The 22,774-nt window shown below is 53.4% G+C and overlaps 3 protein-coding genes across 14 annotated transcripts in view; 2 read left to right on the forward strand and 1 right to left on the reverse strand.

Moving 5' to 3' along the window:
• The first annotated feature begins 26 nt into the window (after window positions 1-26).
• On the forward strand, window positions 27-10,875 carry MINDY1 (MINDY lysine 48 deubiquitinase 1). Of its 2 annotated transcripts, XR_001366276.2 has the most exons (11): window positions 127-347; window positions 3,257-4,074; window positions 4,437-4,494; window positions 4,910-4,974; window positions 5,385-5,543; window positions 5,872-5,974; window positions 6,334-6,476; window positions 7,285-7,476; window positions 7,809-7,964; window positions 8,262-8,429; window positions 10,780-10,875. XR_001366276.2 is itself a non-coding variant. In XM_014560792.2 (10 exons), the coding sequence occupies exons 2-10, from the start codon at window positions 3,622-3,624 to the stop codon at window positions 8,340-8,342; spliced, it is 1,410 nt and encodes a 469-aa protein (XP_014416278.2). In that variant the 5' UTR covers window positions 27-347; window positions 3,257-3,621; the 3' UTR covers window positions 8,343-8,805. The 2 variants fall into 2 exon arrangements, 1 of the variants encoding a protein (XP_014416278.2); XM_014560792.2 differs by lacking the exon at window positions 10,780-10,875 and having other exon boundaries at window positions 27-347; window positions 8,262-8,805.
• Window positions 9,076-22,658, reverse strand: ANXA9 (annexin A9). Of its 10 annotated transcripts, XM_032464332.1 has the most exons (16): window positions 22,589-22,658; window positions 20,854-20,977; window positions 17,154-17,233; window positions 16,929-17,033; window positions 16,377-16,462; window positions 16,075-16,171; window positions 15,431-15,525; window positions 15,109-15,222; window positions 14,795-14,885; window positions 13,711-13,790; window positions 13,464-13,472; window positions 12,904-12,988; window positions 12,687-12,782; window positions 12,543-12,601; window positions 9,976-10,098; window positions 9,364-9,751 (listed from the first exon to the last, which is right to left on the reverse strand). In XM_032464332.1, the coding sequence occupies exons 5-16, from the start codon at window positions 16,449-16,451 to the stop codon at window positions 9,689-9,691; spliced, it is 987 nt and encodes a 328-aa protein (XP_032320223.1). In that variant the 5' UTR covers window positions 16,452-16,462; window positions 16,929-17,033; window positions 17,154-17,233; window positions 20,854-20,977; window positions 22,589-22,658; the 3' UTR covers window positions 9,364-9,688. The 10 variants fall into 10 exon arrangements, 9 of the variants coding, with proteins under 9 accessions (XP_032320223.1, XP_032320224.1, XP_032320222.1 ...); XR_004314038.1 differs by lacking the exons at window positions 20,854-20,977; window positions 22,589-22,658 and adding an exon at window positions 9,076-9,212 and having other exon boundaries at window positions 9,539-9,751; window positions 17,154-17,316; XM_032464333.1 differs by lacking the exons at window positions 20,854-20,977; window positions 22,589-22,658 and adding an exon at window positions 17,387-17,571 and having other exon boundaries at window positions 17,154-17,230.
• Window positions 21,877-22,774, forward strand: part of CERS2 (ceramide synthase 2) — an 8,776-nt gene continuing 7,878 nt past the window's right edge. Inside the window, exon 1 of one of the 2 annotated variants that reach the window (XM_032464329.1) lies at window positions 21,877-22,008. The gene's annotated coding sequence lies outside the window, so the exon portion shown is untranslated. Of the gene's footprint in view, window positions 22,009-22,367; window positions 22,387-22,774 lie in introns of those variants that run through there. The other variant, XM_032464328.1, reaches the window with a different exon arrangement.

The following is a 22,774-nucleotide window of genomic DNA, read 5'->3' on the forward strand; positions in this document are numbered from 1 at the left end:
GAAAAACCACAAACTTCCTTTGAAAACCAGCTTATGGACAGGGCCTGGAGCGCACGCCCTAGACTCGGCGACTCAGAAATCCTGAAGACATTCTGAGCCACCGGGTAGCACCTGGCAGCACCCCTGCCCGCCTCCACCTTCCTCCAGTGCCCGGGTCATGGGCGTGAGTCCGGAAGTGGCCACGATCCAGCCAGGACCGCCGCTCATAAACCCGTATAAGCTCTGGTGTTGACAGCTGGGAGGCAGCTGCGACTGTGGCGGCGCCCCTCACTGTACCCTCCTCCCCCATCGTATGGCCAGAGTTGAACCCTCCTTCTAAGTCCTGGAACAGCACCCACTTCTTTAAGGTAAAAACTGTTTTAACCATTTCCTTCACCTCTTCTCCTAACCCCCAGTTCTCCCCTTCCTCTCCAGCTCTGGGGTGGTGACACGGACTTGTCCTTCCACCTTGGGTCTCTACAAGTCTGGACTTCGAGGGGAACTAAGGCAGGAGGAAAATGTAAAGGAGGTGCTGCTTGGTCCCTACATTTCCTCTTTTTAATGACACCTTCCCCCTCTCCCTTGCTGGCCAGTAGACAGCAGACTTGGGTCTGACTGAGAAGGAGATTAAGGTGGGACAGCAAAGCACTTGAGGGGAGAGTAAAGTTCCTGGGGAGAAGGGCCGGGAGGGGACGTCTCATTAAAGCTACATACCTGTTTTATACGCTTCTTCCAACTTCTGGCGATTTACTGCCACTGGCTGGGGAGGGGGCCGGGGCTGTTTTAACCCCCTCACTCATCCCCAGAGGATAATTCCAGCCGGAGAGAAAATGTAGAACTTGAGTTAAGAAAAGAGGAAAAGAATGAAATCCTGATTTGTTTGACTAGGACACTCCCTTCACCCTCCCCTGCTCTGATCCTCCATGCACCCCCATCTGGTGAGCGCCTTGTAGAGGGGGAGCCCTCCACCGCGCCTCCTGCCCCTCTCCTGAAGCCTTAGCCCCTTAGCTTTGCCCAGTGTCTGAGGCCCAGCTCTCTCCTGTGTCCAGCCTCTCTTGGCTCAGCCCTCCAGCCAGCTAGCTGCCCAGCCCCCACTTAATTACTGATCATTTCTGGCATTGACAGAAAAGATAAGAAATAAGCCCTGCTTTTCTCTAAGCTTTTAAAAAATTTTCCCAGGTGCTGGTTTCTGCTTCTGAAGCTCATTCTTTTTTATTTTTTCATTTTTATTTTTTGGTAGGGGGAGGCAATTAGGTTTATTTTTATTTATTTATTCATTTAATGGCGGTACTGGGGATTGAACCCAGAACCTCGTGCACGCTAAGCAAGCACACTACTGAGCTATATCCTCCCACCCCAGGCTCATTCTAAGTGTAATTTGGGAAGGGAGGGGAAAAAGGAGAGAGAGAAAAAAAAAAAACCTGTAAGGCCTACAGGCAATTTTTGCTGCTTTGATTCTGTTTCTTTCTTTCTTTCTTTCTTTTCTTTTTGAAATTAACACTAATTCTAAATTAACAACATGTAAATGAGATGCAGCTAGCATAAATTATATTTGAATCAGGAGGATGATCGATTTGAGTGACTAGGCTTATTTCGGTGGCTTCTGTGTTTCTCAACTTCATCCACAGGCTTTACCTAGCCCTAAATTCCTGCTGGATTGCAAGAGGACGCATAGTCTCAGGTTAAGAGGAAGCGAGAGAAATGATTTCTAACAAGTTTCATTTCTCCCCTTTTCTCACCCTGAGTAAGGGGGAGAGGGGAGCAAGGTGGAGAGGGGAGCAAGGAGGTTGCAGGGAGATGTTTTTCAGGGGGGTTTGTGGCTTTATATCTTTAACAGCCCATGGTGTTAATAAAATGTCTATCTACGCTTAGTGCTGACAGAGAGCAGGTTAAACAGGTCCAGTGTTGACATCTTAAATGACCTAGGTAGGAATACACAGGAAGAACATACACACAGGTAGATGAACAAAGATGCTGGGCCAACTGACGTCCTTCAAAGTCAAATGACCCCCACTCCTGGGCTCTCAGGTGTCTGCCTGCCCTCTGTCAACAGATAAAGTACATTCTTTACTGGGCCTGTTTCCCCTAGCAAACTAATAACCCTAGGTAATGCCTAATCTCGCAACAGCTCAGGCCAGCTTGCTTCAGTCCACCTTATCAGAGTCATAAACCCCACAGCCTTTCGCAGACCCTAAACCTCTTACCTCACCTACAATCAATCAGACTTGGCTGCAAGCCGATCAGGCATCCTGCCACCCGACCTTATAAAACCCCCCAACAGCCGGCCCTCGGGGCTCAGCAGGCACCTCTCATCTGTGTGGCCCACTGTGGTCTATGGCAGTGTTCCCTAATAAACTCCTTTCCACTCCCATACTTAATCTCTGGTAGATTCCTTTACCAACCCACGTGTCACTGGCTTACCTACTGACTGGCCACAACAGTAGAGGGAGCACTTTTTTACATAAATCAATAATCAGGGTGGAGGAGGGTATAGCTCAGTGGTAGAGCGCATGCTTAGCATGCACAAGGTCCTGGGTTCAATCCCCAGTACCTCCATTAAAATAAATAAATAAACAAACCTAATTACCTCCTCCCTCAAAAAAGTTTTTTTTTTTTTAATCAGCATTTTCATATTTCATGTAGTGGGCAAGAGGGTATCTCTGGGTTGGGTAGTTTTTGGAGCAAAGAGGAACTGAGGAGAAGTTGCTATCCCAGCTCCAGCTGTCTAAGGAAGCTTCCTGGAAGAGTTTGGGGCGGGGATGGTTTTGGTGCCTCTAATCTGAAGTTACTTATCGGAACCAATCTATGATTCAGATCCCCAGGGCGCACACTTCCCCTCTCTAGCCTACAGGAAGCCCCTCCTAGGATCTTTCTGTTGTGGTTTGGGATTGTGTAAAGTTCAGTGGAGTTCTTGGTGGAGAAAGACTGCTTTCTCACTGGTATTTCTCCTCTAGGGTCATAATATTGGCTCTCTGCAGTTTCATTCTTCACCCCAAACGCTCTATGGGTGTTCATCGTTTTGCCCTTGGGGTGAGGCAGAGAGAAGGTAGCCCTAAAGGTACAAGCCCTGAACAGCCAAGGGGTGGGGCTAGGCTAGGACAGAGGAATGACTCTTGTCCTGGCTGCGGTGGGCCAACCACAGGATGAGCTAAAGAGCGTGCTCTTAGTAACCATTAGTTTAGTTGTAACATTTCTTCCTCCATCTCTTTTCCTTCTTTCTCCTTTTGCTCTTCCTTTCTCTCTGCCTTTCCTCCTTTCCTTGTCCTTACTCTTTCAGGGAAGCTGACTCCACCCAGTGTCTTCACTCCCGCTGGAACCATCCCTCCCGAGCCTGGAAGCCCTGCACGTGCGCTGGTCCCACCTGGTCACGGCAAGTTAGGGGTGAAAGAGCTCAGCCCGGGCCCTTTCTGTTTACCCGAGAGCTGTACTGCCCAGAGCCCAGAGGGACTGAACAGACACTAGCCACGCCTTCCACGCTACACCGGTTTTCCAAGACTTTTCTGGGTCTAGTTGCTTTCCGGCCTGATGACTTCCTTCTTATTGGATCATTCTCTCTTTCACATATCGAGCCTGGATTAGGTCAGTCCCTGAGGACAGTAAAGCCCGCTGGGACCCCTCAGCTGCCCCCCCCCCCCACTGACCATGGAAGACCATCAGCCTGAGCATCCAGCCTCTACTAAAGACAGCACTGCAGACGCAGTCAGCCCAGAGAACCACGAGGTCCCGTCAGAAGCAGAGGAGCACCCTCAGGACAGGGATGCCAAAGATGCTGATGGGGCAGCTGGAGAACGGGAGCTGGCCGAGCAAAGTTCGCCGCTGGCCCAGGGCCAGGATAACCTCAAGCCCCTCTCACCTGACGCTAGCTCAAGCCAACCGGGGCCAGCTCAGGGGACGCAGCCCGAGGCAGAGACGGTGGGGGCCTGCTCCAGGCCGCAGGAGCTCCCCCAGTCCCCCAGAGCCCGACAGCCTGAGCTAGACTTCTACTGTGTAAAGTGGATCCCCTGGAAGGGAGAACGGACACCCATCATCACCCAGAGCGCTAACGGCCCGTGCCCTCTCCTCGCCATCATGAACATCCTCCTTCTTCAGTGGAAGGTGAGAGAGAATTTGGAAGGGGGGCTCAGAAAATGTTGCTCATTCTGATTTTCTCAAACCTGTCAAAACTTTCCAGATTATCCTTCCTACTCTTCCAGCTTGAACAAATGAGATAAGATATTCGTAAAAACAAAACAATTATCTGTCCTGCTCCTGTGTCTTCTACTCTCTAGCAAATGGGAATGCCTTGCAGTATCTCACATTCAGTCCTTTGTTCCAGTTGCCAAGGCCTTTTCCCCACCCCCACCCCCCACTGCTGGACAGCCCCCCTCCCCCACCCCTGCCTTTCTGAGGTTTCCTCCTTCAGTGCTGCGTGAAGGAAAGCACACGCCTGGCTGACTTTGATCACTCCTTGCCCCCAGGTGAAGCTGCCACCTCAGAAGGAAGTGATCACATCAGATGAGCTCATGGCCCATCTTGGTGAGTGACTGGGCCTTGAAGAGGACTTACCCAAAAGGTTCCAGTGCTATCCACTCAGCCAGAAATCCAGAATATTGAGGGAACCCCCCCGTTCGGGGCTCTTTTGTGTCAGGGAAGGTAAAGGTCTACGGGGCTTCTCTGCAGGGCTGGGAGATGAAAAGCAAAAGTGAAGGTGTCAGGAGTCCTGAGTCGTAACCCCAGTTCTGCCCTTGGCTTTCACGTGTGACCTTGGGTGGGCCCTTCACCTTTGTGAGCCTGTTTCTTCCTCAGAGAAATGAAAGGTCTGTGTTAGATTCTAAGGCCCTTTGTAGCTCTGAAAATCTGTGGTTCTGTGACATCCCTGCTCTCCAGGAGAAGAGGAAGCAGCTTTTGGGACAGTTGGTGGGGTAAGTTGATAAGGATTCCTGTCTTGCAGGAGACTGCCTTCTGTCCATCAAACCCCAGGAGAAGTCAGAGGGACTTCAGCTTAATTTCCAGCAGGTGAGGTGAAAGGTCTGTGGACGTAGTGGTTGTAGGTTTATAAGGGGACAGGCGGGCTGTTAGAGAGGCCTTTCTGACGCTTCTCGAGAGGGTTCCTTGAACTGTGATTTCTTTCTGCAGGAGGGGGAGGGTGTACCTCTGTCCTAGACAGTATGTCTATTTACATAAAATAAAGAAGGGTTGATGCAAGGGAGGAATGAAGTGGCTCGTGAGGGAACCGGGGAAGAAAAGCAACAAGGTTAGATTTCTTTTCTGGAGGTGAGAGTGGCGTGGGGTGGGGGGCAGAGAGGCTAGAATAGCCATCATTTTCTTTTTTCCCAGCTTTATTGCCATATAATTGACATATAACACTGTGTAAGCTTAAGATGTACGACGTGTTGATTTGCTCTATCCATCGTTTTCTATCCCAGAATGTGGACGATGCAATGACAGTGCTGCCTAAGCTGGCCACAGGGCTGGATGTCAATGTGCGGTTCACAGGCGTCTCTGATTTTGAGTACACACCCGAGTGCAGTATCTTTGACCTACTAGGCATACCTCTGTACCATGGCTGGCTTGTTGATCCACAGGTGAGAGTGAGAGAGCCCAAATGAGACTCTTAACCAGCTCAAGTTGAGAAAGAAACAAAATTTTATGGGCTGGGGGTGAGGGAGGCAGGGAGTAGATTGCCTTGGGAGGGGATTAAGGTTTAAAAGGTGGGTCCACTGCAGAATTCCTTTAATTTTCACCTTTTTTTGTGGGAGAAACATTCAAATGCAAGCAAACCACAGGCAAATAGGTCAGTTCTTTTCGACGTCGAAAGTTTCAGGAAGCTTTGGTCATAGGGTTGCAGTGCCTGTGGACTTGGTTCATTTCCTTCCTAAAAAAGATCTCACCACCACCCCACTGCCCCTGCAGAGTCCTGAGGCTGTGAGCGCAGTTGGGAAACTGAGCTACAACCAGCTGGTGGAGAAGATCATCACCTGCAAACACTCCAGCGACACCAGCCTGGTGACAGAAGGTGCCATCCCTCCCTTCTCTTCTGTGGGTCTTCGGTGGAGGGAATGATGGCCCCTTCGGTTTAGCGTTTACTGTCTCCCCCACCACTTCACACTGGAATGGAAGCTCCATGAGAGTGAGTTTAGGGGGTTGCCTGCTTAGTTCATCGTTTTATCACCCAGTCCCTCACACGGTGCCTGGCGGCAAAATAGCTGCTCAGTTAGCATCTGCTGAATGAATGAGTACAGGCTTCAGGGAAGGGATCTCACAAAGTGGAACTGACCCCTTGCGCTTTGGTGGGGGCTCTCTGGATGGTCCTTCCTACTGTGGACTTTGGATTTTAAGCCCCCCCCCTTCCCCCTTCTTGTGCCCTGCTGCCAGGCCTGATTGCAGAGCAGTTCCTGGAGACCACGGCCGCACAGCTGACCTACCATGGTCTGTGTGAGCTGACGGCGGCTGCCAAGGAGGGCGAACTTAGCGTCTTTTTCCGGAACAACCACTTTAGCACAATGACTAAGCACAAGGTGATGAGGGTTTGGAGGCGTGGGGGTTGCAGGGCTGTCATTCCCTCCTGCCTTCTTCTTCCGGGTCAGTGTTTCCATCAGGATAGGGTAGATTAAGCTGTGGTGACAAATGACCCCTAAAATCTCTGTGGTTTACCACACGAAGATTTGTTTTTCACTCATGTTGCCTGTCTACTGCCGACTGGCTGCAGCTCTGTCCCACATCATCACTCTGGGACCCAGGCTGACAAGACAGCCATTATCTGCAATAGAGGAGTTGAAAGAGACAGAGGGACACCAGGCCCTTGCTTTTAGGGCTTCTGCCCGGAAATGACACACATCAGTCCTGCTAACCCCTCCCTGGCCAGAGTGAGCCCTGAGGAGTCAGCCTGCTGTCAATGGGACAGGAAAGGAAAAATCCTCTCCCAGGAAGTGGCAGTGGAGTTTTTGAACAATACTGCAGTTTTCCAAAGTTAGAAATTGTCTGAGCTCTTGAGCTGAGTAGAAGGATTTACCCTCATAGCCATCAGGTGAGCCCAGAGGACCAGGGGAGGTAGGGTAGGCAGCAGCGTCTTGGGTGGGACCCAGCCCCGAGGACTCCATGCTTGGCCACAGTGACCGCCGTCCACACACCCAGGTGGCCGTGCCCTCAGACAGCCCTGCCTTCTTCCCACAGCCACACATTTTTATAAAAGATCCACTTTGCTCACATATTCCAGTTGGCACGCCGATTGATTCAAATAGTTTCTGAGCATCTCAGATGATTTCTGGCCATCAGCTGCCTCCGTGTCATCTGTCTGACCAATTAACTTTGTCCTCTTCTTTGCAGAGTCACTTATACCTACTGGTCACTGACCAGGGCTTTCTACAGGAGGAGCAGGTGGTGTGGGAGAGCCTGCACAACGTGGACGGAGACAGCTGCTTTTGTGACTCTGACTTCCACCTGAGTCATTCCCTGGGCAAGGGGCCTGGCGCAGAAAGTGCGAGCGGCTCCCCAGAGAAGCAGCGGCAGGTGGACCAGGTGCGTGGGGCCTCTGGGAAGGGTGCAGAGGGCACATTTGCCTCAGAGAGCTCTTTGCCACAGGCCAGCTGCCTGCATCTTATCATCTAGAGGCTGTAACATATGACACACTCGGCCTTCTCCTCTCTGTTACCTTTGGAACGTCTCTGCACTTGGTGTGTATTCTCTGACACCACAGGTAATACACTTGGCTGTGAGTTTTGCTCTGGAGGAGAAGGAGCTAGGGAATTTGAAGGAAGAGAAACAGCTGGTTTGGAAACCTAAACCTAGCCTGGGTATCCCCCTGCCCAGCCAGTGCCTCCACCGACTCTTGTCCTTTCCCCTCCCTCCAGGACTACCTGATCGCCTTGTCCCTGCAGCAGCAGCAGCAGCCGCAGGGCACGTTAGGTCTTAGTGACTTGGAACTGGCCCAGCAGCTTCAGCAAGAGGAGTACCAACAGCACCAAGCGGTCCAGCCCGCACCGGCACGGGCCCCGTTGCCGCCGCAGGTGAGCCTGCTGCGCCCTGCCCTCAGCGCTGCCCCTCCAGCGTTCCCGCATCTCCCGTGAGCTGCGCCTGCTTCGCCTGGTCCAGACACTTATTCCTGCCAACGTCCCCGCAGAGTGTTCCTCAGGGCAGGGGCCCTTCTCCTGTCTGTCCCTCTCCCCTGGGTCCCTCTCCCCTGGGCCCCTTCCTGTCTTTCTCCCTGCACTGCCCTTCCCAATCCTGACCCTGCTTCCACCTAGAATCTCTGTCCGTGTGCTCTTCCATGGTTGAGGGATGACCAGTTGTTAAATCTGATCCAGGGGCGAGGAGCCACATCTGGACGCCCAGCCGCCGAGCGTCGGCAAAGACCGAAGCAAGAGTCCGACTGTGTCCTCCTGTAGCGCCGTCAGCGCCAGGCTGCCTAGCCTCTACGTCCGGAGGCTGGGGCTCTGTGGCTTGCTCCCCCAGCTCAACTTGAGATATTCAGGGTAACTTATTTATGGACTGTTGGGGATCAAAGCAGGCAGTAAATGCCAAGGTCAGACTTGTGACGTCCTTGCCCTCAAGTGCTGCCCCCTCCTCCTCCCAGCCCTCCAGGGCAACAGTGGGGTTGATGGGGTGAGGATTTCTGATTCCCAACTCCCTTTCCCCAGAATAGTCACATTAATACACAGACTCAGGCTCCAGGGTGAGGTCCTTGTCTGGAATGCATCTTCCTTACTACCTACCCCTGACTGGCGGAGTCCTCCTGGCCATCCTGCAGGCCCCTCCGTATCCATTTGTTTCAGGGTTTGGTTTCGGTTTCTATAGCCACTATTTGTAATGCCTTCCTAGGGGTTTGGAAATAAAACTTCTTTCTGGAGAGCTGTTGTTTGCCTTACCCTGCAGCTATGGGGTTACGTATTTGACCCAATTGAGGAATGCAAAAGGCAGGGTAGGGGAGAGTAGAGGCCTGAGGGTTGGTCCTGTCATTTTTAATAGGGCCAGCAGGGGGAGCCAAAGCCTGCATTTTCCTTTTTTGTTTTGTTTTTGTTTCTGTTTTTAATAGGTCTTCTTTGAGAAATAGTACTTTAATTTGGGAGGTGGGTTTCCAGGTCCTTGCTTTGGACAGATGAATTTCGGGTTATTCTCCCTGCTAACCCCAGTCTTCCCAGGCAGGTGATGGGTAGATTGGTCCTCTGCCTACGTCTCCCGTCATACAGATGGTCTTTTGCTACCTCTAACCATTTCTGACCTCGTTCTGGTTCCTCAGTTATTTTGCCTGAAGTTTCCTGAGGAAGAGAGAATAATGGGGGTGAGGGGAGACATCGAGGAGGGGGTGGTTGTTGATAATGGCACATCAAAGGCACCTCCAATTTCAGGGCCTCCTCCCAGCCCATGTCCTGTTCCACCCAAACTTCAATCAGGGAACACAAACAACAGTGAAGTTTGCCAAAAGAATTCAGGTATCAGTGAGATGTTCTGGCCAGAGTACGGGAGGGATGGGTAGAGCAGAAACCATCAGAGAGAGCCCATTACTCCACACCCAGGATAGAGCGAGGGGACCCAGGGGCAGACAGCACTTTGAAATGAGGGAAATTAAGGGATTTAAAAGAACCTTGAGTTCCAGCCTCAACAAGAAGCTGGAGCATGTGATGCTCAGTGAGGGGTTATCTTATTTGGAGGCCCAGGTGGTCTCTTGCAGGCTCAGCCAGACATGGGAATCTCAGATCCTTGAACGTCATGTGGGGATGGGGGCAGAGAGGTCTCAGAGGTCTTCAGCCCTGCACAGGGCCAGTAGGGCTGACCGGCAATCCCCTTTCACTGCATCCTGTGGACAAGAAAGTCAAAGTGTTAGAAAGACCCACCAGCACCACGGCTCGGGTATCGTCCCCTCCCCCATGCTGATCCAGAGCTTGTTTGGTGCCTGGAGTCCAGCACTAAATTAACCAAAGACTCCTGAGTTCTCCAGGGCATGAATATGCTCAGCTGTGCGCAGGTGCAGGTAAGGGGTGAAGCTCTGAGGCTCCAGGGTAAGAACCAGCCAAGTCTCACCTGGAGGGAAGAGTAGAGGGACTTCCCAAATTTCTTTTTGAACTCGGCTCTAATACTCAGAAGATCAGTCTCACTTCGAGAAATAAGGATGCGCATCAGGTCTTGGTAATTGGGCTCAGTTTCCTGATAGAGGGAAAAACAGAATGGGGAGGTCGTGGTAGTAACATTCTCACAGAGTGGGGACTGGGCTGCACGGTGAATTATTCTAGGGAGGGCTGGTGAGGCGAGAGTCAAGGAAAAAGAGAAGTGCACGTTGTCTAGGGACAAAGTTATCTTTGTCCTTTCTCATGGAGGATGATGTGGCAGGAAGGACCAGTTGCTGTGGGGGCAGCTGGAATAATTCTCATTCCTTCCAGGCCTTTCCTGGCCCTCCCACTAGCTTAGAACCTCACTTGAAAGCAGGTACTGATGGGAGGTTAGAGGAGACTTGCTTCCTAAAGACTTCCAGCATGAAAGCCAGGAAGACTGCTTTTTAACTTCCAAGTTAGTGAATGTCCTAGGAAAGAAGAGGGTCAAGTGACTTCTCGTTCTGATACACCGGTTTCTCCGGGTTGGACCCCTGACATTCAGCATAACTTATACCTGCACCAGGCCTCCTGCCTTTTGGTTAAAGATGGTAACGGAGGGTTCAGTTTGGAAATAATAGAGGTATAGGACATCATCAAGCCATGAGCTATAATTGATTATAATAAACAATGTTCTCATGAGAGATTTCTAAATAAAATATTTTGTTTGCAGAAATCCTCTTTGTGTCATTAGCTGGGTACTGGTGCTGTCACTATTTCCTAATATCCTCTTTTTCAGAGTTTCCTCAGTCACTTGACTCAAGAGACCCTTCCCAGAGCTGCCTGAAACCCACACTTACGGCATCCCCACAGACCATAAACCCCCATGAAGAAGCAAAAGAGAGTGATGAAGTGAAAACAGGATGCTGTATTTTATTTGGACTCATTACCTAATTGTCAGTGGGCCTGATGGCTACTGTATTTTAAATTGCCTGTCTCATCGGTTTTTTTTGTGATACAGATTGCTGAGTGCTCCCCAGTACCCGTTCTTCTCTTCTTCCAACTCTTGTTACTCCCCGGTTGTAGAACTGGGGCAAGAGTCACTTATTAACCGAGTATCCCCAGGGGTGCACAGGCACTCTCCGCACAAACCTACATCAAATATAATTCCAGTCCTGTTACTTGAGCACGTACTTGGCATCTCACACTGCCCTCACATCTTTACAATGAACATTCCCTTTATGGTTCAATTTGGTCTGACTTTATCCTGAATCAGCCGTCACTAAATGTTCATTTTTCTAAATAAATATTTATCACAACCTATGTTTTCACCTATCTCTCATAAAATCATAATATGGAAGTGTCTTGATCGAGTTTTCCTTTTTAAAAATTATTTTTCAGAAAAACAGGTCTATATTGTTTTTTGACCCCTACTTCTAAGATAAACCTGGTATTTATATCCAAGAGTCTGAGTCCTGTAAGCCAAATACATTATAATCATTTACTGCTGGAATACAAGTTTGTTTTTCTGACAGGAATTTAGATACCCACAACTTTTCAAGTGAATCTTAGCATTCACTTATAACAGTACAGGCTTTATTGGATAAGTACAATAATCTACTGTCAAAATGGAAATTTCTGGATGGTAACGTAAGTGCTTCTATGTACTGTCTTGAATAGCTGTCAATAAGGCATGGTGGTTTCCCCACCAGTATACAGAAAGCCATTCCATCTGCCAAAATGATAACTACTTTTATGTCCTTAAATTTTGGGGTGAGCTTTTTATTTATAGGTTTTGGGGGACAGTTGTACTAATAGGAGACCTAGCTCAATGAGCGGAATGACTGGATTCTGTTTATAAAATTATTCAAACCAAGATCACCCATTTGTTTGGATAATACACAGCAAAGTCTGCCCAGTGTGGAGAGAGGTGGACCTGGAGCACTGAGGACATGGCTTATGGTGTAGACCAACACCTACGGTATAGACCAGGCCCGGGGCAGTGAAATGTTCCATAGGACCATTATGTGTGTTTTAGGGAGGCTATATGATTTAATAGCTATGTGGCCTTGGGCAAGGTACTTAACCTCTCTGTACTTCAGTTTTTTCATCTAAAAATCAAGGATGGAGTGTGGATATGAGGATTCACTGAAACGTGTAGTGGGCTCAGCATAGGCCCTGGCACACAGTGACCCCCTGAGAAACGGTGACTCTCTCGTCCTCCTTTCTAGCTAACCATCATCCATCATTATTTTGGCAACACCTGAAACAGGACAAGGCACTGTCATACAGAACAAATTCATATCTATATTTGGCCACGCAGACATTAATTTGGTCAAAATTTTGACTGAAGTGCCCTTGGGGTCAGCTAACTCAGCTCTAACCAGAGCGCACCCCCTACTCTTGACAAGACAGTTTGTAAACCTGAAAAAGACAGCTGCTCATGTTTACAAAGTAATGTGAGATTGCTACGTGAGCAGCAGTGTGAAACCTCCTCGGTCTTGCCCAGGAGGGGTCTCCTCCCAATTTCTGTTCCAAAGGGGAAAGGGGTCTCCCTCTCACCTGGAGCGCTTGCTGAAGTTTATCAGCAAAGTACAGCGGTGTGTTCCGGATCACGGAGGCTGGAAGCAAAGAGGGCGAGATGGAGGGAGGGAGCTCCCATTCCGTGAGAGATGCCTACCCCCCAGGTCCTGAGCAGGCCCTTACCTAGGCTGAGCAGAGCCACCTGGGCAGCTCCGTGGAGACGGTCCCGGACAGTCTTCTCAAACCCATGCCCCGTGTACCGCTGGTACTGGTCCAGCACTGTGGTGCACGTGGGAAGGAGTTAGAAAGATAAAGGAAGGGGCGGGGTTCACTACCACTGAGCAAGACAGCCCTTCCTCAGCCAAAAGCAAGCTGGGAAGGCAGGAAGGCTCATGCATACCTCGGATGAGGTGTTCAGGATTTCGCTGGGTGAAGACAAGGACCCACGTGCTCTCGGTGCTGCGTCCTGCAGGCCACATTAGCGCCTGGGAGGGCAGAGCAGATCAGGTTCACTGGTTAGGGCCTGGGGTGGCCATGGTTATGGGGTTCCCAGAACCCATCAAGGCAGAAAAGTTTATTTTAACCTGTAAATTAGCTGTATTTATTTGTCTATTTATGATTTTATTTTTTAAAGGACAGAGCTGTGAGAGGACTCTGCCCTCACAGCTTCATTCCCCAGTTTGGGAAAATCCTGGCACTCAAGGAAGTCAATAATCCCCAAGGGAGAGTCCACCCAAATGCCCATGAAAGGAGAATCTGCGAGTTCTGGAGTCAGAGGCTAGCTGAGAGAAAAGCCTTCAGTCGTGACACTACCCGATGCCCCATGCCCCACTCATGTCACTGAGGACTCCTACCCCCAGGCAAGGACCGTTTTGCAGGACAAGTGGGTACACGGGTCACTGGCTCTGGGGGATGGTGTCTCGTGTGCATGGCTGTGCAAACTCCCCAGCACCTGCTCACCTGGACGTCCCTGTTCGGTCAGGTTATAGTCAGTGACCCCTGAGTAGCTCTCCCGGCCCCCCTAGGATGAGAAGTTCTCTCAGGAAGGCTCTTTGAGGGGCAGCTCTTTATCTCCAGGTCTACAAACCGAACCCTGGTCGCCCCCGAAGCCCTTTCCCGTTCACTATACCATGCAATGCTCCCCACTCTAGCCCACCTCCTTCCCCGGTGGGGTAACTCCTGTCCCCCACAGGCCAGTCCTCCGCACCTTGGCCAGGGCCAGGAGCAGATCCTGAAAGAAGCCACTGGTCTTAGATTTGATGTCCTCCTTGGCCTCCACCTGGAAATCTGGAGTGAGGGCAGGAGTTCTCTGAATCCTCCTGATTTTTCCCAATGAGGACAACTTCAGGGCCTGCCAAATGCCTGTGCTCTGTCAATCCTGCCATTCCCTGTTTGATGGTTCCTAGTTCCCAGGATGTAAGGCAGAAGCACCCCTGTGGTCACCCCGAAAACATCCCTAAGCTGCGAGTAATCCATGTGCTGCGGGATCACGCACTGTGGAGTGGCCTCATCTCCAGGTGCTGACCTGCTGGAGGCAGGAGGCAGGAGGCATCTGTTATTCGAGTGGTGGTCAGACAGTGAAGACAGGATAGGGAAACCCGTATTCTGAGTCAGGATGGCCAGAGCCTGGCCCCCCCTCCTGGGAGGCAAGGAAGAGTAATGTGGCAGGTGGAAAGTGAAGAAGGGAAAGAGAGGGAAAGAGAGAAAAGGAAGGGAAAAGAGAAAAACAGGAGCCAGAAGGGAGAGAGGTAGGAGAAAGGTGAAGACTGGCTGAGACTGGACATCAAAGGAAACCTGGGGAAAGCAAGACCAAGAGGGGGTGTGTCAGGCTGAGGATGAGAAGAAGCTGGTTACCAGTCAGCAGGTGAGGCAAGAGGCAGCCAAGCAGGGCCAGCAGCCAGGGGTCTGAGAGCTGACACCTGTGACTTAGAGAGCAGGCCCCACCTTTGCCCCTGGCTGCTGCAAGGCTCCACTCAGCTGGGATGTGCTGTGATGGCAGAATCAGCAAGGGGCTGGGAAGATGACATGGGTGCCCTTGGGACTGTCACAGGGCTCAACATTATCATTACCTTGGAGTCCGCCCTGGAGCCCCGGACTAAGATGGGTAATCATTGCTTCTCTTTCTTTAATGATGACATCTGACTCTCTCCCTGGCAGAGGGGTGGGTGGAGGAGAGACCCCAAGGGAACAGAACCAGACAGGCTCCCAGAGGGCCTGCAGGGAGTGCAGGAGAGGAGAGACCTGTCCTGCAGATCCCACTCCAGTTCTTTGAGCCCCCTCCCTGCTCTTACTGTGCTTGTAGACTGCCAGGCACTCTTTTAGCTGGGGCGGGGTTCGGGTGGCAAGAATTTCCACGGCCACATCCTCAGGAGAACCTGAGTCCTACAAGAAATTGGCAGGGGGGCACTCTGAGACTGGGCCATGCCACTAGAACAGCAGAGAGCAGACGCTGACTATTCTTCCTACAGGTCAGCACAGGCTGTTTAAAGGGGGCTTCTGCCATGTCCGCTCCTCTGGAGCGGGCAAAGGCAAGGCAGTCAACCCTCTCCTTCCCTCAACCATGTCCTCGCGCCCAGGCACCCTGGTAACCCTCTTCTCCTGGTACCTTCAAGGCTGTCCTCAATTCCCAGGCATCGAAATGGGCTGCAGGCTGCAGCAGAGCCACCACAATCCTCTCAGGGTTGCCGGAGAGTGCAGCCTGCAGGGACTTCAGCAGATCCTACAAGAAATGGTCCCCATGGCAGAGGAACAGGTCCCAGATGTGTGGGAAGGTTTGGGGATATTTGATGGATTTCATCTCAGGCCTGAGCACCAGGCTTCCCCCTGCTCCACCAGGGTTAGCCAGGGAGCAGGGGCTGGCCTCCGCTGCTACTGCTGTGGTCCAAGGCTTCCAGTCCACTGCTCTGGGGCTGCCAGAGTGGTCTCACCTGCTGGGTGCGTTCCTGGAAAGCTCGAGAGATGAGCTGCCTTTGCTCTCTGCTCCGGTTGGTGAGCACGTCCACGATGGCACTGTGGTCCACACCTGAACCAAGAGGAGTGCTGGGCTGTGAGCTGGGCACAGCCCACGTAGGGTCTTCACAGGGTCAGGATCCCTTATTCCATGGAGCTGAAGCCCCCGGAAGAGGCAATGATAAGTTCTAGGAAAGGCTGTGTCACCCACACTTCCATTTGCTCTCAGAGAAGATGCAAATAAGATGCCAAGACTGGCATCAAGTCTGACTCAAATTTAGGTAAAGGTGGCCTAGGGTGGTGGGAGAAGTGGCTTTTTGGGATCACAGTCTTGAATCAGAGTCCCAGCTCTGCCACCACGAGCTGTGTGATCTTGCAGCAAGCCTCATTAGCTCCCTGAGCCCCAGTTTCCTCATCTGTAAAATGGAAATAGTAAGTCTTGCCTCACAGAGGCGTTGTGAGAACGGGGACGACATACCTACCGTGGTACTTGACATACAGGAATTAAGGCATTCCACAAACATCTACTGAGTATCGCCAGCTCCTCATTCCTGGCTCCTTCTGGGTCTACAGACAGGCTTTGAAAAGGCAGATTCCCAAGTGCAGAGGGAAAGGGGCTCACCTCGGCCTGCAATGGCCCTCAGCAGCCTCTGCACATCCTTGTCCACACTGAAGCTCAGGAAGGTCCTGAGGGTGCCCAGGGTGCCCCAAGCTGCAGTCTGTAAAAGCAAGGTGGGAGGCGGGTACCAGTTGTCTGCCCACACCCCTCCCCCAGTGTCCCAGCCAGGTCTTCGGCATAGCCTCAGGGCAGGCTCTTGCTTTCCTGTTCCCTGGCCCTTCCACTGTCCCTGGGTAGCTATAATAATTAAAACAACAACAACAACAACAACAACAAAAGATTCCTACAATCCCAGTAGCCCCTACCTTGTTGGCAAGGCCGAGGTGGCTAAGGATCTCCTGAGTCAGGGATGGTCCCGTCTTCTGGCTGCTCACAGACATGATGTGACTGGCTGCCCCGGAGGGAGGGGAACAGAAGCCAACTCAAGGCACCGTCCCAGCCCCTCTGGGCCTCTCTATGACCCCCAGGCCTCCCTTTGCCCGTTCCTTTCCCTTGTTGCAGAAAAAGGAACAACCTGCTTGGCAGGTTTGGGAGCCCAAGTGGAGGGTAAGGGGGGAGCCCCCACCTTCCCCACCGCTCACCCTCCTTCAGGAATCAAGGTTTGACCAGGGATCTGCTAAAACCAGCACCATACAAACCCCCCCTGACTCTAGGGCTGGTCACAAGTTTCCCCAGGCCTTGGTCTGAGGTGGATGATCCCCTTCTGAGGTCTGCGTCCCTTCCGCCCGTGGCCTGGCTGGGTGATCCTGGGGCAGTGTGGGGACGTGAGGCGAGGTGGCAGGATTAAGTACGTGGGTGGGAGCACCTGCAGTCCAGCTACAAGTAAGCCCCTGCCACCCGCCTGCAGAGCTGTCTACCGCTGTCTGTCTCGCACCCTCCGAGGCTCCCGGCTGGGAGCTTTAGGTCAGCAGGTGCACTCTCTTAGCTGATGTGCGTAAGTGTTCTTGTGGGTACACGGGTGCCTAGAGAAGGGAGCAGGCACTCATGTTAGAAAAGAAAAACTCCTTTCTCCCTCCCCCAAGTGATCAACAAGTAACCCCCACCCCATCCCCTCCGCATGAGAGCCCAGGTCCAGTGCTCACCCAGAACTGCTGGGGGTGAAGAGGGTGCCGTCGAAGCCTGGCAGTGTGCCTTGTGTGGACACCAGCTCCTGCGTGGCCTGCTGCAGGAGAGGGTGTGTGTGCAGCTCAAGCTGAACCGCCAGTCAGATGACCCCGCCAGCAGACCAGCCCAGCTGTTGTCTCCAGCTCTGGCCCCTCCCAAATGTGGGAGAGGACCAGGCTGTACTGGGTCCCACAGGCAAACACCTCCCTACCTACTGAGCTTCTCTCCTCCCAGGAAATGGGCCTCAACCCATGCAAGGGAACTCCGCCGGCCTCTCAGCAGCTCGGCCCGGACACTGGAGGCTTTGTGCATTGCTTTCTCTGTGGGGCCAGGTGGACCACAGAAGCCCGGTCTCTCAGTCCAGCTTCTGACCTGGCACTGCCTCTGACTCTAGCTCCCTAGGGGGCAGGTCACACAGGCTCCAGGGTGATTTCAAGGCTGATAGAAAAAAACCTGTTGGGGCGCATACCAGCAGGGCACCCCAGCCTGTACCCCGGAGGGGGTCCTGGCCCAGGAACTCCCTCGACTATTGCTTTTTTAGAGTGGGAGTGGGTGGCAAAGAGTGGTAGGGTGGGGAGGGTGATACCTTTGGGGAAGGAAGGGCACAGGTATTCCGGAGGCGGGAGCTGATCTGCAGCCAAGAGAGAAAAATGCAAGGGTGTTCCCTGCAGACAGAAGCGCCACGCTCCCCAAAGGCAGCAACAGGGAGGTGAAGGAGGCTCCCTGGGTCCCTGTGTCTCGGACTCCTGCTGCTGCCTTTTGGCTGCTAGTGCTGTTTTAGCTGCGGGTGATGCAAACCCAGCAGCTGGGCTGGAGGCTGTCAGTGCAGAGAACAGTAGGTGAAGAGTCTTGGGGAACCTCGAGGGGCCCCTGAGGAGGTGGTTATTCAGACCTCACAGCCAGCTCCCTAGGGCCTGGGAGCGGTCTCCTTCCCGTCTCCCTAGACAGGTCGGGTGGGGGCTGGGCAGAGGCCAGAGAGTGGTCTGCTCTCCTCTACCACGCTCCCATCCTGGGAAGGTCCTCACTGGGTTTCCTGCATTTTACCTGGCAACCTGAAAAAAGGGACTCAGATTCAGTACAGTGATTAAAAGCAAAAGTGCCGGAGCCAGACTCCTTAGACTCAGAATTCTTGTCTGCCGTGTGACGTTCGCAACTACCTCAACCTTTCTGTGCTCAGTTTCCTCCTTGTCAAAATGGGGATAGTAACAGTGTTCACATTATAGGCTATTGTGAGAATTAAATAAATCAATACATGTAAAGCACTTTAGAAGAGTGCTGGGTATAGAATGGTAAGTACACATGTCAAAATGGTAACTACTATGTTATAATAAATATTGTTATAATGTTATTTTATACTGATAACTATTATTAGTGCCTCCTTAAGAATTCCAATCTTGGCTCTTTTCTGTAACTTTGTTCTTGCCAATTCCCAACCTGGCCACAAGAGAGCATCAAAAAACACTGAGAAAGGGCCCCGAGCCCCCTGGCGGCCACTTGAGGTCTCCCAGGCTCTGGCTCCACCCGCAGATATCAAGGGGCCTACTTGCTGGCAAGAGCGATTTCCTGAGGTTCCTGGTGGGCTTGGTGGGCAGGCAGGGTCAGGGGAAAAGCCGCAGGTAGACCTCTACTCAAGGGACCCCACTGAGACAGAGCTCAGGACATACGATGACTTTCTAGGCTGGGTTAGTTCAGTACAGTGGCTCCACAGCCAGAGTTCCCTGCCTCTGGCTTTCTGCATCCATCAGAGTGTCTTCTTGGGCACATGTTCCAAGCAGGCTCAGGGGGAAATGAAAGGAGAGAGAGGGCTCTTGTTTCCCTAGTCCAAACCTCTGCAATGGACTGCTGGCTGAACTGCAAGGCTGAATCCTGAACTTGGAGAAGGCAGCAGAGTAGTCCTGGTTGTCTAGGAGTGTGAGAACTGTGTTTGATGCCTTTACAAAGCCTCCACTGAAACTGGTGGAATCTCACTCCTTTTGTCCCTGGATTTTGTTTTGTTCAATTCTAGGGCCAGACTGAGGTTGTTTTCAGATTTACTAAATCACCTTCCACCCCTATGCTCTAAATTTCAGAAGTTCCAAGTTGGAGGAGAGCTTAGGGATGACCTGGTCTACCACCCTCTTGTTACTGACTCAAGGAGGCTGAGTGACTTCCAAAGGCCATGGTGTTGAAGCCAGAATCCAGGTCTCCTAACTTCTTAATGTTTTCCTCGTCACTCAGAGGAGGGCGTGGCTGACTTGGGGTTCCTCTTAGTGGAATACAGGAGGACAAAGCAGTAGTAAATGGAGACTCAGCTGTTGACTCATGAAAACTCGTTGAACTCCAAGTTCATATTGCTTTTCTGCAAATACTTTGCGTTGCATGATTTTAGAATATATAGAACCCCCCATCTATATTTCCTCTTGTTATGAAACTTTTTCTCCTCATAATTCCTGGCACCTCAGTCCCTCTGCTTATGTACTAGCCAAGCTCCAGGCTTCTGTGCTGCACGAGCCAGCCTGACCTGGGAAGACCAAGGCTCACTTTCCACAACTGGGTCCTTGTCTTTGCACATCCCCGAAGGCTGCCCCGGCACCTAAATCCCAGGCTGAAGGCCTGTTAGTGTCCTCTGCCTCCTAGACACCTCAGCAGCCCATACAGAGGAAGTGAGTCAGGGCTACGCAGGCAGCTTGGGGCACTGTGGGTGTGGCCGTGCCAGCCCAGGGTGGTGGGGGATGGTCAGAAGGCCGGTGATCACGACCTCCTGGTCCAAGCTAGACAGACTGAGTGTGTGTGTGCATCTTCCTACACTGGTAGCATCATTCTAAAGCTGTCTGAGGCCCAGTTTCCCCTGCTCCATCCACCTTCTTTGTTTCCTGGAGGGCTACACCCTCTTATCTTTATTTTTCAGGCCTTGACTATTCAGCTCCTGCCCCAAACTTCCCCTCCCCACAGCTATCTTACAAAAAAGTTAACTGGTTTTCAGTCTTCTGAGGAGTCATTTAAAAAGCCTGGTGGGGACCTTGGGAAAGCCTGGCCTCTAGGAAAACTGAGAAAAGGGCTCAGAAACTAAAGGAGGGGAGCCAGGTAGGACAGACATAGGGAGGAGGCAGAGAGTTACCCAAAGGTTAGCAGGGTCCAAAGAGGAGACACTGGAACCCTGCTGGTAGAGGACATCTGGGGAGGGCACTCAAGAAAAGTAGAGGGAATATGGAAGGCTGAGGGAAGGGGACTAACAAAGGGGTAGAAAGATATGTTCATAAAGGAGGAGTTCGGCCTGGGGCAAAGGGGCAAAGGAGCAAAGGGCTGGAGGGGTTGCTGGGAACTGGGAAATCAGGCAGGTCTGGGGCTGAAAAAGGCTGAAGACGCCTCTGGCGACTAGTTGAGGATGCCAGGGGCCAGAGGGTGGGCAAACGAGTTTTATTTCCCTGGTGGTAGGCCTGGGCTGGGGGATCCACTGCAAAGAGCGAAAGAAAAGTTTGGAAGTCAGTCAACTTCTGCGTTTCTACCTCTCCAGAAAGAGCCTTAAGTGAGGGCCAAGCTCTCGAACTGGATTGGTGGGAGGTCACATTCTTCAGAGAACTGTCAAAGGACCTGAACTTGACTAGATAAACCTTGAAACAAGCTACTGTCAGAGGTTCTAACTGTGACAGTGTAAGAACGCCAACATTTCATCAAGGTGAAAAATTAAGTTACCCCTACCTGGCCGGCGCTCTCTAAGCAAGCCCTCCAACACGTTTTAGTCACACTCTGTCCACGCGAGGAATCAAGGCCAGTTTTCTAAGATAAACATGTTGCATCTTCCTGAAACATCAGTTTTACCAGACTAAGGAAAAAACATTTTTAATATGAATTTGAATACGGATAACCAAAGTCTAGATCGAAAGCAAATACATCTTACACAACAAAAGTTGGGGGTGGGCTCTTTCAGAGTCTACTACGGTAGGGAACGCGTGCCTCTGGGGTAGGTTTTACAGCACTTGGGTAGAAACGCTGTGGGTTTTACGGCGGGGCTGGGGTGGGGGTCGCCCTAGGGGTCGCAGGCTCTGCGCTGGGAAGGTCAGCTGCCTGGGTCGGCCCTGGAGAGGAGCTCGGCCTAGACGCGCGACACTTGGGAAGGACTCCCCGGGGCTGCGCCCGTCGGGAGCCGGGGCGCCCTCCTCCCTCCGCTGCCCAGGGGGCCAGGCGGTGGGAAGTATGGCAATCGGTCGGGCAGAGGGACCTGAGGGCCGCAGCTGGGGGGAGGTCGAGGACCGCATTCAGGGGCGGGTGGGATGGGGCGGGGGCCCGACCGCTCCGCGTCCCGGGTCCTCGGGCACGTCGCCGGTCTGTCCTGGGTCCCCCGAAGGCTACATCGCATCCCTAACGGAGAGACCTGAGGCTGGGAGAGCCCCCCACACTGCCAGCCCTCATCGGGGGCTTCTCCCCTTGGTGCCGTGTTTCCAGTGCCGGGCGCCGCGAGGGCTAGAGTCCCGGGGCTCAGCCACCCGCCCTGGGCCGGGAAGGGGGCGGCGGCAGACCCCGCGCGGAGGCTCCGGCCCCGCCGCCTGCCCTCGTCTCTCCTTCCGTCGCCGGGCCGCAGGCCCACGCCCAGACTCCCGGCTCCTGTGTTGCTCGCGGCCTTTCTTTCCGGGGCTGGCTGGGCTCGCATTCGGCTCGGCCGGGCTCGGCGGGCGGCGGGAGGAGGAGGAAGGAGGGAGGGAGCGGGCAGGCGGGCGGGCGGAAGGGGGAGGAGAGGAGCGAGCGGAGCCAGTCCGGAGGGGGCCCGGAGCGCGGACCAGAGCAGAGACGGAGCAGCGGCGCCCGGCCCGGCCAGCTCCGCGACGCCGCCGCCGCCGCCGCCGCCGCCGCCGCCGAGTGAGTAGGGACCCCCGCTCCGGGGCCCCGGGGCGCCGCGCGCAGGGGCGGGGCGGGACGCGGCGCGGAAAAGTTGGGAGAACTGGGGGCTGCGCGGACGCGGCTCCGCGCACAGGGCCCGGCGGGGGAGGGAGAGGGCCGCGGAGGGGAGAGGGGGCCCGGGCGCACACCCGCGGGCCTCTGGGCGCGGGGCGCTGCCGCGGGCTCGGGGCCTCTGCCTGGCGCGCTCATGGCGGCCGGCCTGGGGGAGGGCGGGCGGGCCGGAGCGCCGTGCGGGAGCGGCCGGGCCCCCAGCGCCGCCCCGGGGCAGGCTGGCCAGGCGCCGGGGCGTCCTCGGGCGCGCCGCCTCGAGCCCAGAGGAGCCCTGGTAGACAACAGGTAGGGGCCGGGAGGTGCGGGAGCGGGGGCTGCTCGCGGACGGCCGAGCCCCAGGCGCCCCTTTGTTGGGGAGTAGACAAGCCCGGTGACCACCTGCGCGAGAGCCCCCTGCCTGGCAGCGGGCTCGCAGCGGGGCCCCTGGCCCGGACAGTCCCGTGGCTAGAGTGGGAGGAGAGTGGAGGGTCTTGCCGCTTTTTCTTACCCGCCCACTGTGCCCACTCCGGGAGGGCGGTCAGAGCGTCCATGTGCTTAACGGGAAACAGGAAGGAGTGGCTCTGAGTGTCTGTCCCGGTCCCCCAAGGCTAAGGATCCTATACCGTTATGGAGTGAGGGCGGGGGTTGGGGTGCCGGGGGAGGATGCTGGTGAAACTGGTTTTCTGGGCCTCAC

The sequence above is a fragment of the Camelus ferus genome, chromosome 21 (genome assembly GCF_009834535.1).
Source record: "Camelus ferus isolate YT-003-E chromosome 21, BCGSAC_Cfer_1.0, whole genome shotgun sequence".
Taxonomy (NCBI): Eukaryota; Metazoa; Chordata; class Mammalia; order Artiodactyla; family Camelidae; genus Camelus; species Camelus ferus.

Bases quoted from the DNA above. Each gene is read 5' to 3' on its own strand.
- MINDY1 (XM_014560792.2), top strand. From the start codon at position 3,622: ATGGAAGACCATCAGCCTGAGCATCCAGCCTCTACTAAAGACAGCACT. The intron at 5,544-5,871 runs GTGAGAGTGAGA...CTGCCCCTGCAG, and splicing joins GCTGGCTTGTTGATCCACAG to AGTCCTGAGGCTGTGAGCGC. The intron at 7,477-7,808 runs GTGCGTGGGGCC...CCCTCCCTCCAG, and splicing joins AGCAGCGGCAGGTGGACCAG to GACTACCTGATCGCCTTGTC.
- ANXA9 (XM_032464332.1), bottom strand. From the start codon at position 16,451: ATGTCTGTGAGCAGCCAGAAGACGGGACCATCCCTGACTCAGGAGATC. The intron at 15,526-16,074 runs GTGAGCCCCTTT...CTCTTGGTTCAG, and splicing joins GAGGGCCATTGCAGGCCGAG to GTGTGGACCACAGTGCCATC. The intron at 13,791-14,794 runs GTAAGAGCAGGG...CCCTCACTCCAG, and splicing joins CCTGGCAGTCTACAAGCACA to ATTTCCAGGTGGAGGCCAAG.